The following is a 16,132-nucleotide window of genomic DNA, read 5'->3' on the forward strand; positions in this document are numbered from 1 at the left end:
CTCTTCAAACCGAAAATATAAACAATATGAAATACTTTTTATTTTACTAACATCAAAATTAAAATAAAATGGTTCGAAATTTAAAATGGAATCACATCGAGGCATAAGGCCGACGTTGGTGTAAATAAAAGAGACACAATTATCCCTAACGGGATTTGTTGCGAGCGCCTCTTCATACCCTTCGACCCGTGGAGACTGGATACTCATCTGTGGCGCGCTGTGACCGCTACGAGTTTGTTTAACATCTAACTTTATTGTTTACAAAATATAGACTACAATGGCTTTAGTCCGTTTCAAATTAGTTTAACAATTAATAAATGTTTACTATTAAATCAATTTTTGTTTAACATAAATGAACATTTGTTGCTTTTATAATATAAAGCTTTTAAAACTACTTAGTGGTTAATATTAATTATTCGAAATTATATTTATATTTGAAATCATTATTGATATGATATGTAAGATTTTATAGTATATAATTGAAATTGTTGATGAAGTATGGATTTACATAACGCAATATATTTATAATACTACTTTAATAATAATTGAAATCACACATGTATATTGCCTAAGAGGAAAAACATATTTTTATTTACGTTTCACTATCATACAGTTTTGATCCTGTCAGGATTATAAGTTTATTATAATACTAAATATTTTGTTTTATAATTCCTATATTTATTTGTTAAGTAACTACCCCGTTATGTGGAGATATGCGTCTACTACTCCACAGGCATCTCTAGTCCGTAGCAACTTAGTGCGGCCAATGCACCTTATTGACTGAGACCGACCATTCCCGAAGCCCCACGACGTATCCCGAGCATTTACTGTGATAATACTCCCTCATTACAATACTAAAGTAATTTCCAAACTTTATTGTGTATTTAAACAAGTAATTAATTGAATGGATTTAATTGTATTATAGTTTAGATATTTAATATTAATCTTGTATTATCTAGTCTATATTATAACATGTGTGGCAGCTATGTCACGTTTTTATTTATTGATTAGTACCGTTTGTTAACTTACTAGTTGAAAAGTTTAATCTATCTGCACAAATACTATAGATACTCGTATAAAGAGTACGAGAATGTTGATATTAAAAATTACATTAAATTAGTGAACATATACATAAATAAATTAATTATATGCCCTATTTCAGTCATCGTAATTTACATAGTATAAAACAAAGTCGCTGTCGCTGTCTGTCCCTATGTATGCTTAAATCTTTAAAACTACGCAACGAATTTTTAAGAGGTGTTTTAATAGGTGATTATACATGTAGACCCGTGCGAAGCCGGGAACCAGTTATAAACAAAAATCTATTAGACATACAATCAGTCAAGTTAATTTCTTAAAGTACTTCGGAACATATTATAAAAACTATAAGTGGTATTAGCAAAATGTTTGATTTAGTAAGACTAAAATGTAATCCTATTAAAAAGCAATATCATCTTCATAAAGGAACATATACATATGTATGTAATACCTACGTAATGATAAGTAGAGTTTAACTTTTATACTTTGAACAAAGTCGTCATCGTGGGTACATTTGCGTTAACTAATTCAGCTACCAACAAGTTTGCCTTGTATGATGTGTTTCGACTGAAGGGATAAGGCTGTGAAATTACAGGGTATAAAGGCCTATAAAGGCCTATAAAGGCAACCTATGAGTGGTATTGTGGGCCTCACGTCAGATGATGACGTGAAGTCCGTGGTCCTTTTTATGTATATAAGAGCCTATTACCACTGTCGATGTCGGCTTGTTTAAAATTACAGTTACATAATACATTTACTAAATATATTATGTAACTAGAAATTTGTCGGCCTTTGTGGTCTAGCAGTTTAGCACACCGCTTTACTTCCAATGGTCGCGGGTTCGAATCCTTGCATGGTGCAAATATTTGAATTCATGAGTATGGTTGTTTGTATATACCTGGGTGTTTTCTGTGTATTTTATTTATTATTATATAAGTATTTACAAAAAATATCTAAGTATGAATTCGCAAACTTTGATTACCGTAGGCTGTGTTAATTGTCCAGAATTATTTATTTATTTATATGTAACAATGAAATAAAAGTTACATATTTTTAATCGATATAAGTAGGCGGTGTAATGCATCAACACCATCCGATTCGTTTATAATTCGAGATTCATAGCGGCGGCTTATTCTCATAAAAAGTTGTTCCCTTCAAAATGTAGTAATTTCGCAGCGAGGGTGGCCCCCGTCCCTCCTCCCACAATCTACTCGGGCTGGCCTTTTAACGCCGGAGATATTGTCTCTTTAGTTAGATCTGTATTTACTGTAGTATAACTGAAGATTGTAGAGAAAACTGTATGGCCAACCAGTTCATATTTTTCCGTCATCACAACATATACCACGCTAACTTTATTATGAGGACTTTGGTACTTACATATGCGACAACATTAAATATATTTATTTGTTGACATATTATAAATATGGTATACTAGCTAACATCACAAATGTTATTTTGCCATAAAAATTAAAATCGCTATTAAAAAATAGGGGTTGGTGTGATACAAAGATGAAAATATACGTTTGTATGTATTTTTAATGCCACTATAAGAATATATATGCGACACTATAAAAATATATGTCAAAAATAATGTTAGGGGTGGACAACCCTTATCACTTAGATGTATGAAAAAAATAGACAGTAGCCGATTTTCAGACCTTCTGAATATGCATATGAAATTTCATAAAAATCCTTCAAGGCGTTTCGGAGGAGTACCATACTCTTAACTATACATAACTAACATTATGACACGAGAATTTTATATATAAGATAAAGAGTATTATAGTACCATAATAATATTAAACTCTTGACATAAAATCGTATAATGACATACCTAGTATATGTATGTCATTCGAATCTATCTACCGTCCACCAATTGAAATGGCAAGGCCCGCCTGATGGAAAGTGGCAATTGTTGCTCAAAGGAACAGTACCACAATATCAAGTCTTCATCTATCCTTCTTATGCGTTGCCATTCATCTCATACCCTGTGACTTCATTTCTGTACTTCTGCTGATACTTTTGTCGGCAAAAATAAATGAGATAGAAGTCCCTCCTCGATTATAGTTACTTTGTTTGCCGGTATGGTCGCCACAGTAGTGGCATGCAACTAATATAATAATAATAATCTATTATTGTTATTAATTACACGTAGATTTAACACACATTTGCAATTTCGTTGACATCGGTTAAAATCAATAAAATAGGTTAGGTTATACAGTAAAGACGAACTCAAGTTCATGACACATAGTCGTTAAATATAAATAGGTGCATTCGACCGCAGTCTAAACAGAATAATCTGGAAAATTAACCCCTTTCAACCTTCACATGAACTTTGTTTTTTTAGTTACTTTTGATATTTAAATGATAATCCATTTTGTATGTTTGTGAGTAAAGTCGCTCATAAAAATGCATTCGTATGAAATATGTTATTTTATATGTGATATATTGTTAAAAAAACTAACTTGTTGTTATTGTTACAAAAAAGATTTATATATACGTATCGATTAACGATTCACGAGTTCACAACAACATTTTTATTTCATTATCATTACATAGTATAAAATAAAATCGCTGTCCCTATGTATGTTTAAGTCTTTAAAACTACGCAACGGATATTGAAGCGGTTGTTTTTTAATAGATAGAGGAAGGTTTATATATATATATATATATATATATATATATATATATAATACACGTATACCCGGGCGAAGCCGGGACGAGTAGCTAGTTTTTTATTATGGTTTAGTTTGACAACTAAACTTGTGCGAAAGATTAAGAACAATTTCCTATATCAGTAATATAGTATATATGTAATATCATGCATCTACAGTGAGTTGCCATTCACGCCAATTATCTTCCATGTGGGGCAAATTCTTGGAAAAGTTGAGCAAGCGCCCACTCTGTATAAGCTTACTGCCTAATAAATACACAATCTCATGAGTACCCACTAATATTCTGTGTTTAATACAAGGAAATAAAATAAGGGAAGAATATTACTACGTGTTTCTAATTAACTGTAGGCATATCTATTTCGGTAAATTATTTATTTTCTCTATATTACGCAGAAAAAATCATTTTTAATTTTCGAACTGTTTGAAAATATGTGAATGTAGGCTAAATTGATATATATACTTTTTTTATATGTTATTTCGTATGCAAAAGAGGTCAGCTAAAAATTTCAAAATATGGACGTACATAAAAATACATAAATTTAATTAAATTTTAACTAATAACAAATTACTTGATTATGTTGATATACTATTAATAAACTTAAGTTTAGGTGTCTAATATTGGTGAGTGTTCTAGCCTGCTAGCGCCATCTATTGCTTGAAATAAAAATTAGTCATTAATGACACATATATTTTTTTTAATTTAAGAGTAGTAAATATGTATACTATAATTTGACAAGTAGTTTTTATTAATGTAAAGTTGTAGGGTTTTATATTAATCTGTCGAATATACTGAATCATTATTTAATATCTGTGTTGTAGACTAGTGTACATATATCTATACTATACAAAATATTTAAATTCACAGATTTATTTAATATTTTATCATAGAATAAACATAAATTTATGGTTTAAATTTGAACATTTAAACCATAACTAAAATATAACATGAGTCACATTGGTGAGTTAGCAGTATTTAATGTATTTTTATATTAGATATAATTCAATTATAATATAAAAATTACATTAGTAAAGTTATATCTGTAATAAATAATAATGTATTAATAGGAATATTATATAACTTTCTTAACAATAATTTAATATAGTCAGTATAACATTGTTATAGTCTAAAAAGTTATTTAACAACTAAATAGTTCGTTAACACCACTATAACCTCTATTCAAATGGGCACTAAATAAACTATAGCTATACAAAAATCTCGATCGTTAACTTTTTAAATCTGTCCCGAAGCTGGTAATACGTTATTGATATTTGTGAACAGGCTGGTTAATAATATTTGTACAGTGTTGTCCAATTTCAAATGACCTCCCCTGCGCATCTAATTCCCTAGCAGATTAGACTCAAGAGGGGGTTGCTATTGCGTTTGCGGAGACCCATATTAACCGGTCATGGAACAGTGGTCCACAATGGATAGAGAGGTAGGGTCGCGCCACAATGAGCCATGCCGCGTAATTGTTAAACCGGGGGTTGAGCGCCCTGTCAACTGTTCCGTCACAGAGTAAGTAATTGGGATTCTTCGCGCCTTTTGTACCTAAAACGTCGTTTATTAAGTAAACTTGTCAGAGTTCATGTAGTTTTCTTAATTTGTTTTCTATTATCTATCAAATGTTTCGTAGAACTCTGACTCTGGAATAATAAGATAATATTGCTTCAGACGAATGCGCTGCCTGATTTGAATTTCAGTTTAGCTTAAATAATCTATTCTGAGTTAGGTTTAGTTTTTCTTAGTACAAATAAAATGACCATTCTATAGAGCAGACGATATATAATCTCGTATTGTATAGGTAGTATATGGGTACTATTGATCGATGTACCTTTTATTATGATTGATTTATATTTGACCTTTACCTTCATATGTCTATTCTCTATGTTGATAGGTATGTAGATATCTACTTAACTTTTCTATGAAATATATTTGTTTCAAGTTGATAAGTAAAGAATAGACCCTTAAAAATGGTTATATAAGTAACTGAAACATATAGTGCATGATATACCTACCAATACAGGTGGAATCTGGGTATACTTTTTTTTATTTATCATTTTGCAAATATGAGTCTACGTTTTATGTTATATGAGTCTATGTTATGTTAATAAGTAATACTTATTTAGACATTATAATACTTTTATCACATAATGTTAACCAATAAGTTAAATAGCTGGCGAAATTTTAAACAATAGAGTAGCCATTACAGTAATAGTCCTATTAAACCTCGTCGCTACCTCTTAACTTGAATGAAGGTAAAGTAGTTGATACCGATCACAAACTGGCAAACAACAATACACTTCATCCCTTATTAATTATTTTATTGTAAGCATAAAGGATGTCGTAATCGTCAGAATAATAATATCATCGCGCCGCATAAAGAACCCCAAGTAGCGACAACACAAGCGTAAAAATGACACGCCGTGCCACCAATATGTTTGTGTGTATTACACTAGATTTATTCGACTGGGTCACGCACACAGCAATGGATCCGACTACCCTGAAACGGGGTGCGCTTAGGTGTGGGGGCGATACTACTACAAACTTAGGGCTGCCACCGCGTCCGCCCGCCAGATGGTCACGCACACATGTACGGGATGAAAGGGAAAGCTACACTGTGTAAACAAATCGCGGGAGCGAGTGCCGTCCCTCTCGGTTACAAAGTGCGTGTGTGTCATATCATTGTGTGCTGTCGACGCGATTCGACGTAGATTGTTCTGTGAAATTGCCAGGTAATAGGCCGAGGGACTATAGCATTACACTTACTTATTGGTGGGTTTACGCGCTCAAACAGCCTAATCGAATTGAATATTGGTAACATATTGGTATCATTGACTTTTACACCCAAGTCCCATATTCAGATTGACTGCTAGAAGATATAAATAATAGGCTTAGATTACACACACAAATTCAGCTTCAGAATAATAATACATTAATTATGTATTCTAATTTTATTTTTAATCAATATTCATGATTTTTATTTTAGTGATTTATCAAAATTTAGGAATCTATTTTTAATGAAAAGAAAAACCTTATTTTTAGTTAATAAGATAACATACCAGTAAAAAATAGTAATTGTATATTAATAATTATTTAGTTTCCAACAAAATACCGATATGTAACGCAAAAGTGTTTCATGAATCACCATAACATTTCACAAAACAACGCTGTGACATCAATAAGAAACAATAAGAAATTAATTGAGTGAACAAACCATATTGCTCCTAATTCGAGAACAAAGAAAAAGCTCGCTTATGATTAGGTGACGTCAACTGCCGCCAGCCCGCACATTTGACGTGTTTGGCCGAAGTGTCACGCCGCGGGGCGGGCGTGACGACAGAGATTAGAATTGATCCGAGTAAGACGCTAGCTGAGAGTCGACACCTATTCGGTATACGTTATTGCTGTCTGAGCAGTGCCACCCCTGAATTGAGTGGCGAACACTTCGTCACCGGTGTAGTGATGTACGGATATTTTTATCGACATCGATGTCATAAGTATATTATTGTATAGGTAATTAGAAAGTGTGCATAATAATATCAAAAAATTAAAAAGTTAATTACTTTTTAATTTTTTGATATTATTATTATTAAATTATTTCAATGAAGTCTATATGCCTACTCGTAACATATTTTAAATAAGAAGGACTAACATGGAATTAGTATTGGCTAAAATCAATTAATAATAAATTTTAATCTTATTTCTTAAACTTTTTGAAGCATTATAAAATAATATATTTAAATTGTAACAGAGATGTACATTTGAAGAAGACTACAAATGAATGATGCTGAATATGAGTATCATCTCGTCAAGCAACCCGATAAACGCGCCGCAACAGGCTGGCGAATTATGACTACGGTATTGTTAATTTGCAGTTGCCCCAAAATTTATTACGATACGACAGAAAGGGATGGCCTTATCTGTGAATTCATGGTGTGGAAAAAGATGGAAAATATCTAAATGGGGGGGGTGTCGTAAATAATTTCTACGCTTACATTGACAAGGTCCTTAATGGGGTAAACTGCTGAAACAAAGTGAGCTTTGTAAGCATTTCTATATAGATGGTAATTCTTTGGCAGATATGTACTAGTAGAACAATGTGGTAACCTAGAACGAGGAAACGGATTACGACCAAGTGTCGGATGCTTTCACCGTATTTAATGAAGATTACAATACTTTTTATATGTTTAAATACAAATTGATATGTGATTAGATGACACTGATTGATCATTTTAATGAGTGTGTAAATGGTTTATAACAAATACCTAAATTTCCTACAACTAAACTTTAGCTAGTGAATTAAGTATATTTTTTTAATATTAATATTCATATATAAATAATAAGTTGGTAAATAATTGTACATCCTCGTGACTATTATCCCAGATGGGGTAGTTAGAGACTATTTATATTTTAGACCGAAAAACAATGGTTCGATCTTTACATACTTTTTTCGGATTAACAATGGTTTGTAATCTAGTTAATGTAAGCCTTGATAGTTATCCACAAGATCACGACAAATCAGGTGATTATATGAAATTAAAAAAGTATGAAAAATTTGCACTGTCTTCCATTGGTACAGTCTAGTTTATTAATCAGATATTAAAAGAATACTCGTAGACGTCGTCTCACCTATCTTCCATATACGTAAATGCTGGACCTGGAACAGCAGCTAAAATGTCAACCGATGCCAATGTAAGGATCCTCTTAGAGATACAAGTTTTTGAAGAGTATTTTCATCACAGTACAAGGTAATACGAGATTTGAAACTATGGAATCAGTAAAAATATTGAATTAAGGCAATGTATAAGATTTTTTCTTCAGTGTACAATTCCCTCAACTTCCTTCCTCGGCAACCTACGTTTGCGGACTTTTTTTTGAAACGCTTATTATCCCTCTTCAAGAAGTTATATATTCTACTCCACATACCTACAGGCCACCGCTAGTTCAATAGGCATATTCTTGTTCATAAATTACATGATTTATTAGTAAAATGAAATGCATGTTAAGTTACAGTAATATATTATATAACAGAATAGTGATAATTTTTATATGCTAAAGCATATAAAAATTATCACTAAATTATTTAATTATATTAATAATAATATAATTTATTAGTAAAATGAAATGCATGTTAAGTTACAGTAATATATAAATCAGTACCCGCACGTAATGAGTCAAGAAAGATTTCGTGTCCATTAAATTTCATCTCAACATTATTTAAGGAGAATTATAAATTAATGAAATATCCCATTTTTTGTAAATCAAATAACTATAAAAACTATAAATGGATGCGGATGTCGTAAATAAATTTAAAAATAAAGCATACAGTTGGTCAATTGGTAGCTTATGATGCTAGAGAGAATAATGAAATATAAAAAATGCCAATACAAAAGTTTCAATATATACTCCAGGTGGCTATAGAAAAACAAGAATATCTCAAGACTTAAAATCCAAAACATGTGGCTACCATAACTTCTATTATCAGATATTGACTGATACATTGTAATATAATTACCCCGGTATCGCAATCTACAGTAGCATTTTCGTTCTCAACATTTTAAAATTAATTGGAGCAAAAAAGCTGACGGCCAATCGAATGGAAACCGGCGCCTATAGAAGAATAGCGTCATGGACATCTTGTTCTCTCGTACCCCTTATGCATTCCCGTTCCTCAGAACTAAAATTTCGTAACTCATTACATTGTAATTTCATTCCCATTACTTGTTCTTCAAACTTAAATACTGCTTACAGCTGCTGAATGCTTGCTGCATTCACTTTTGCCGCCAAGTAGCTTTACTTGTGGGCAAAAGTGAATGAGACAAAAATACCTACTCAGACGCCTTTCTACCAACCCTATCTCAGCCATATTGAGAGAAAAAAGATTGTTAGTAATGATAACTAATTACTTCATAGCTAGCAATGTACCAAGTCAACTTGACCTCTACGCGGTTTCCCCTGAAATCGAGATAAATTCCTAACAAATTTAACAGACCAACTGATCTGATCTCCGTCAGCGTAAACCGTTAGCGTAGGCGGGTGCATCATTCCATAATCACCTATAAAAAAACCTCAATCAAATTGTATGTAAAAAGCAAATGACTAAACGATTCTATCTTATAATTCCTATTTATCTATTCATTCTAATTATACATATAATATATACATATATATATATATATATATATATATAAATAAAAAGAAATCTAATAATAAAATTGTTATAAATTTCATTTTAAACTCTTCAGAAAGCAATAGATATGTATTAAAATTTTCTATAGTTTATTTATAACATAGAGAGGGTTGAATGTAGGCACCGGACAGCCTTAGGATATTTGCTACTGATTATGCGTACTAAATTCCCTGTGCTTTTTTTTAGCTGTAATGAGATTTGGCGCGGATATGATCGTATTAGTGAAGCATTAGAGTAATTGCTAAAGGGCATAGGGTTTATTTATCTGGTACAAAATTGATTATTAAATTCTGCGTAATGTTAGAGGGTAAACAGATAGGTGTAATGTTTCAATTCGATTCAATCCGGTGTACAATTTTATATTCATGTGTATATATGTTTCTTTGCTATCTATTATTATCTTAATTATACACACTAATTGTAGTACTAATTAAAATATTAAGTGTTATTATTATTAAATACATAATTTATCAATAACGATAATCTAGCAAAGTCAGTCTATAATAATAATGTATACAGATCGATTAGAAAAATAATATATAAAATAATTAAATTCTGTTAACGCCACTGTAGCTTGCTGCGCCCATCAGGGTCCATGGTGCTCTTATAATAATATTATGTCAACCATTATTGTAACACTATGGAATGCAAATGAATAAATGAAAGTACGGGCGTGACAACCCAAACAAACCAAACAAGTGATTAATTTGTACTATTTTGATACTGTTGGCTGCAAATAGTATTTTACGTGTATACAGCGAAATCTCCTCATTTTGTAATTACTCGCAAAAAAATACATTATTTTAAATGTACGCTTGGTCAACACCACCATTACATTCAAAGAAAATAATTCAACAACCCTAAACAAATAAATATTTTTGCCAATAAATACCTACCTTCCGAAAAATAGGTGTAAACGGAAACTGAACTACTGACCACTTTGTCATTAACAAATATTGACACTATCACAAAATTAACACCGAACAATCGTTTATCAACGGAATTGTTACTGAAACTGGTCATCGGTGTCCGGAGAGCGAATATTAATATTAAATATGCCTGAAAAATATGTGAAGACTTGAACGATACTGTATTCCTCTATAATAATTGTCAATTAAATATTCAACTATTTTTACATAGTTATTTTTTTATTATAACAGTTCCTTCTTTTCTTCCCTCTTGCTTTTTGTTATAGTATGCGAAGGAAAAAAAAATTAGTAGAGCAGACGAAGTTAAGATAACTAGTAATATGTAAGGATAGAATAATATCTTTATATTTAAAAAATATTTGTCTATATTTTATTATATACAACGATGGTGGCAAACTAGCTTCCAGTCGGTTTACGGTTACTATAACGTGTGTAACGGCCTGTGGAAGCCTGAAACACCAGGAGTGACACGTGCGCGTTGCCAACCTTTAAGAAACCTTACTATATACTCTATAAAAACCCCATGCTGTAGTCTCTAGAGAAAACTTACGGCAAAACAATTTTTATTGCCGTATTATATGTACCTTGATTTCGTTTTATATCGTCGTAAAAATGTCGAATACCTACATAAATTTGTTAATATTCAATAATGATTATATTATTGAATAAATTGAATTACTGTCACATAAGAATTAATTATAATAATGGTCGTTAATCATATTGGTGTCAAGCGATACAAATTTATAAATATGTTAATACTTGTTCTAACATAATGTGGCCGGTCTCAAATCATCTGATAGCGGTGTACATTGCTGAGATATGCATAATAAGTTATATGTCATTAGCATTTTATGGACGTAAGAAATGTTTGTATGTTGTACAGAAAACTAACGTTGGAGACATTAAATTCATAATTTATATTTTTATTAATTTGAAATAGCAAACTAGTTAAGTGCCCACTCGATGGAAGTGATAACCGTCATTCTATACAGGAACAGCATCAAGGGCGTTAAGAAGTATACATGTATTTCGTTATCTACTTGCATAGTGACCTCTCATGCGTTGCCATTTCCGAGGACCTCTCTTACCTCTAAACCTAGAGAACGATACTATTATAAGGTATTTTATTTCGTGGAGAAAATATTATTTAATAATCTTATAATGTTAAAAAAAATATTTAGACGTGTCTAGAATATACTGTTATGAAAGACAGATTTATAGACGCTTAAAGTTACACCATAATGGTTCAGTACCCTAAAATAGTACCCTACTAAACTTTAAATACAGAAATTAATTATCTAATCAATCGTATTTAATCGACAGCTTCAATCAGAACAAATTCATCAATGCATTCGTAATTAGCTTCTAATGCACCTGTATCTATAAAACATAATGTAAGTTCATTAATTATGCATTCAAGTGACAATAAGAGAGACATTATTTTTTTAGATAAATCATAACAGACACTTATTAGTATTCATGATATTAAAATCTCTGAACGTTATTAACGTGTTTATTTGGACAGCATATGTGTTAAATATCATGTCTTTATCAGTGAGCCGACTACCAGGGTCAACGACCTTATTTAGTACAGGTATCCACGAATGACATCAATGTTGAAAATTGTTTGTATTCAAATTAGGTTGCTCAACCCGACCGTTTTAGTTCGCTCAAGTTCAAATATCGATCAATGTAATTAATTTGAATCAAATTATTATTAAAAGACATGAGAAAGTAGTCATAAGAATTATATTCACAAATATTATTAACAATAATAAAAATTACATTAATAAATTTATACCTAATGGAATTGAACATTTTTAGCTCTTAATAAAGGATCTTCATAAAGTAATTGACTAGTCATTAAAATCAATAAACGATATCGGTCTTTTAAAGATCTGAATCTTAATTGATCTTTATCATTTAATGATATTAATGCTACATCACAAGATAGTCATTTTCATATTACCTTTTAGTATCCTAATTTCGTTTTTATCCAACTATCATAGGCAGATATACGAGTGTATACTCCAGGATAAGAAACGTTAGCGCAACCTTCACCCCAAGACACAATACCAATCAATGTACCATTTGCGACTAGTGGACCACCTGAATCTCCTTGGCAGGCATCTCTCGGAGGGTCCTGGGCACTTGCACAAATCATTCCCGTTGTAATTGTGGCTATGCGTAAATACGCTCTGGCACAGGTATCTTGGTTGACGATTTTTACTTTTGCAGCGAGTAGCACTGAAGACGCGGTGCCTTCGAACTGTAATAAAGATTTAAAATAAAATTACAATTCATCTATACAAACATAAGTGTCAGAAAAGGATGCCTCTTTATAAGAGATGGATATTAGTTTACCTAATGTGATGATCAAAGAAGCATGCAACTGTTCTCAACATCTCTCTCTCAACTCGTTCTCCCGAAGCTACCGGGTTTTCATAATAAATTTTATCTATGTTAAAGGATGGGTTTCTATTTAAGTTTTTCTTCTACTGTTCTAGTCACATTTGCTTGTATGCTCAGAATGTAAAGGACTTTTGGATGTGGTATGTAGTGCACATTATAATATTGAAGTAATGGTATGATGATAAGATTTTTAAAATTATGTTTGTTTTCTGATCAGTACCCAGTAGGAAGGATAATGAATGATGAGAATGTAAAATAGTTAATCATTTTTCTTCACATAGTCTCTTTTTGTATCTAATTTTCTATGAAATTAAACTGCACCACGGACAACAAATCGTCTTATTTCTAACGGCCCTTAGTTTTCCCTTATTTTTCGCACATTTTACATATTATATTAAGTGTACTTTTATATAGCTGCAATATCTAAGCTTACCGAGGTTGTTCCATATCCGGACACAATAGCTTCTGTATCCACTGGCGATGTAAAGTTTGAAGGTGCCATTGCCACAATTTTGACACTGTCACTGAAGATAATTCTTGAAGCTAAAATTACTATAGTAATATCATTCTCTAGAGTGATAGAAGAATATTCTTCGTGCACTATTATTTTTGACACATTATAAGATTGTCCACCTGATTGTCGATAAGAAGTACCAAGAACCACTCCAAGTGTTGCCGTGTTGTATTCATAACTGGAATATAAAATGAAACGTATTAGAGAAAATGTTTCAACATAAAATAAGTGTAATCAGCAATCGTCATCAATCAATGGGGCAACATCCTCCCCAATTTAGCTGATGGGGAGGATGTTGTCGATGGCAACCTTTTTGATAGTTTTTATGTTATTTATATATTTTTGAATTGTATATTTTGACATTCCGTTTTTATATACCGTGTTTTCTTATGCCATATTAATTGTCTTTACAATTTTGATAGTGAGCTGATTACACTTATTTTACCTCACCTAGGAACGTGTCTCATTTTTAACCAGCCCAAAATACAGTCTTTTCGTAACACAGATAATATTGTGTCCATCTGTAACTGGTTTACAGATACTACTGAAATATTTTGAATGTCCTACTGTAATATGAAACACTGCTAATGTACCAATGATAAATAATTACAAGTATTTGAAAATTAATTTCTTTCTTCATCTTAATAATATGCAATTTTGCTTGCAGTAATTGTTATTTCCTAGTTGCAGCGGAAATGTCAAGAATTTATTCCTTAGTCAATACTAAAACAATAAAAGGAAGCTGTATCCAAAATTACTAATGTCTTTATATATAATGATATTAAATGAGATCATTTATCTACCATACGTGCTTAAGTGTCTATTTAATAAAGACATATACGCGATAACAGAAAATGAAAAAATGCTACGTAACTTTACAAAGGGCATACTAAGGTAAATGTGCAATTTTTATATGTGAAAAAATTAGTTCTCATTAAATGTATATTTATTTTAGATTAATGTGTTATCAATGTTGTCAATCAATTAATCAATTGGAAATATAAATTGTCATTTGATACACAAATGTTTTATGATATCGCCCATATTAGAACACAAGACTTCTTAGTCTAAGACAGGGCTGTAAACAATTAAGCCACCAAGTTCTCAACGAATATATATATATATTAGTGTTTTCTAAATGGATTAACATGGAATGGTAACTGACGGTACTGACTGACGGCACGGTACCAGTGGAGGAGGAGGATGATAGTATAAACATGAAGTTAGATCTATTAGCTGATCGTAGCGAATTCACGATAGTTTTCAGACGGAACAACATACAAGTCGACAGTCGTGGTACATTATCAGCAATGGTATCATTAGTTTCCATTACTATAAATTCCTTTCTATACTATATAAGAGTAGTAGATGATATAAAAAGTACTTACGTGGCACCACAATGAGCAGCCGTCAACACAGCATTATTACTGATAACAACTGCTCCACAGATGTGAGCCCAGCTTCCACTTAATATACGTCTTAATGATGCCTGGTATGGTACTTCTGTGATATTCACTTCATATCCATTTACTATTCTCACTGCTGATAATTCGCTGTTCAGTTCGGTTGGCAATGATGTTATCACTTTTGACAATGCTGTATTTGAGAAAAAATATATAGACCTTGTTTTAAACTTTCTTCGCGATTGATGAGTTTCCTATATTTCCACGCAGTTACAAACATCCTGGTGGTGGTGGATGTAAACAATCATTACAAGCAGATAAATCTGTCTACCCGCTTTTATTACGTACACTATCACTACGGGAAAAAACTTTAGAGTCACTACAAAACACACTCGCTGTCACTTCGACTTTTTCAATCTATGTGCTTCTTCTGTACTGAACAACTTGAACGGTCACAATTGAAATTTTGATATTTGTAAATTTCAATGACTTCTTTTACAATTCTAGGGATATAATGGGGTTTCATAGATTATACTTTATCTCATGAAATTCTATCCCGAGGCCAAGTCGAGAGCTCTTTATCAATATTAAAATGGTGAATATCTCCAAGACATAAATGTACAAATATTGTATGAATTATAAAGATTTTGTAGAAGACTTTTGAATGACATCTGGTGGTGATTCGCACCTTCGTTTACAGAAACATACATATTTCACGCCTTTAAGATATTTTAAATAAAAATAGACTATAGATTGTGTAATTAGAATAAACCTAGTGAAACAATCTATATTTAAATCAAATATTATAAAAGTTTATTATACTTTTTAAATATATCATGGCAACAAGACAGACACCAAAAAGACAGACATATATCGTATTTTTATATTCGTAGGAAATTTAATTCATTATTCCATTATATTTGGTGTAACGAAGTTATGTAATTAAAGTAAATAAAATAAATTATATTTA

At 31.5% G+C, this 16,132-nt stretch overlaps 1 protein-coding gene across 1 annotated transcript; it reads right to left on the minus strand.

Moving 5' to 3' along the window:
- Positions 1–12,805: 12,805 nt before the first annotated feature.
- Positions 12,806–15,914, minus strand: LOC131847293 (trypsin-1-like). Its single transcript, XM_059196836.1, has 4 exons — positions 15,851–15,914; positions 15,148–15,355; positions 13,679–13,937; positions 12,806–13,102 (listed from the first exon to the last, which is right to left on the minus strand). The coding sequence occupies exons 1-4, from the start codon at positions 15,870–15,872 to the stop codon at positions 12,806–12,808; spliced, it is 786 nt and encodes a 261-aa protein (XP_059052819.1). The 5' UTR covers positions 15,873–15,914.
- Positions 15,915–16,132: the final 218 nt, after the last annotated feature.

The sequence above is a fragment of the Achroia grisella genome, unplaced genomic scaffold (genome assembly GCF_030625045.1).
Source record: "Achroia grisella isolate CSIRO2021 unplaced genomic scaffold, CSIRO_AGI_Agris_v1 utg517, whole genome shotgun sequence".
NCBI lineage: Eukaryota > Metazoa > Arthropoda > Insecta > Lepidoptera > Pyralidae > Achroia > Achroia grisella.

What these genes read in the sequence shown, in the direction of transcription:
- LOC131847293 (XM_059196836.1), bottom strand. Translation starts at nt 15,872, where the DNA reads ATGTATGTTTCTGTAAACGAAG. An exon ending in GTATGTTTCTGTAAACGAAG is followed by an intron (nt 15,356 to 15,850) that starts GTGCGAATCACC and finishes TCTCAAATACAG; the next exon opens with CATTGTCAAAAGTGATAACA. An exon ending in GCTGCTCATTGTGGTGCCAC is followed by an intron (nt 13,938 to 15,147) that starts GTAAGTACTTTT and finishes TTTATATTCCAG; the next exon opens with TTATGAATACAACACGGCAA.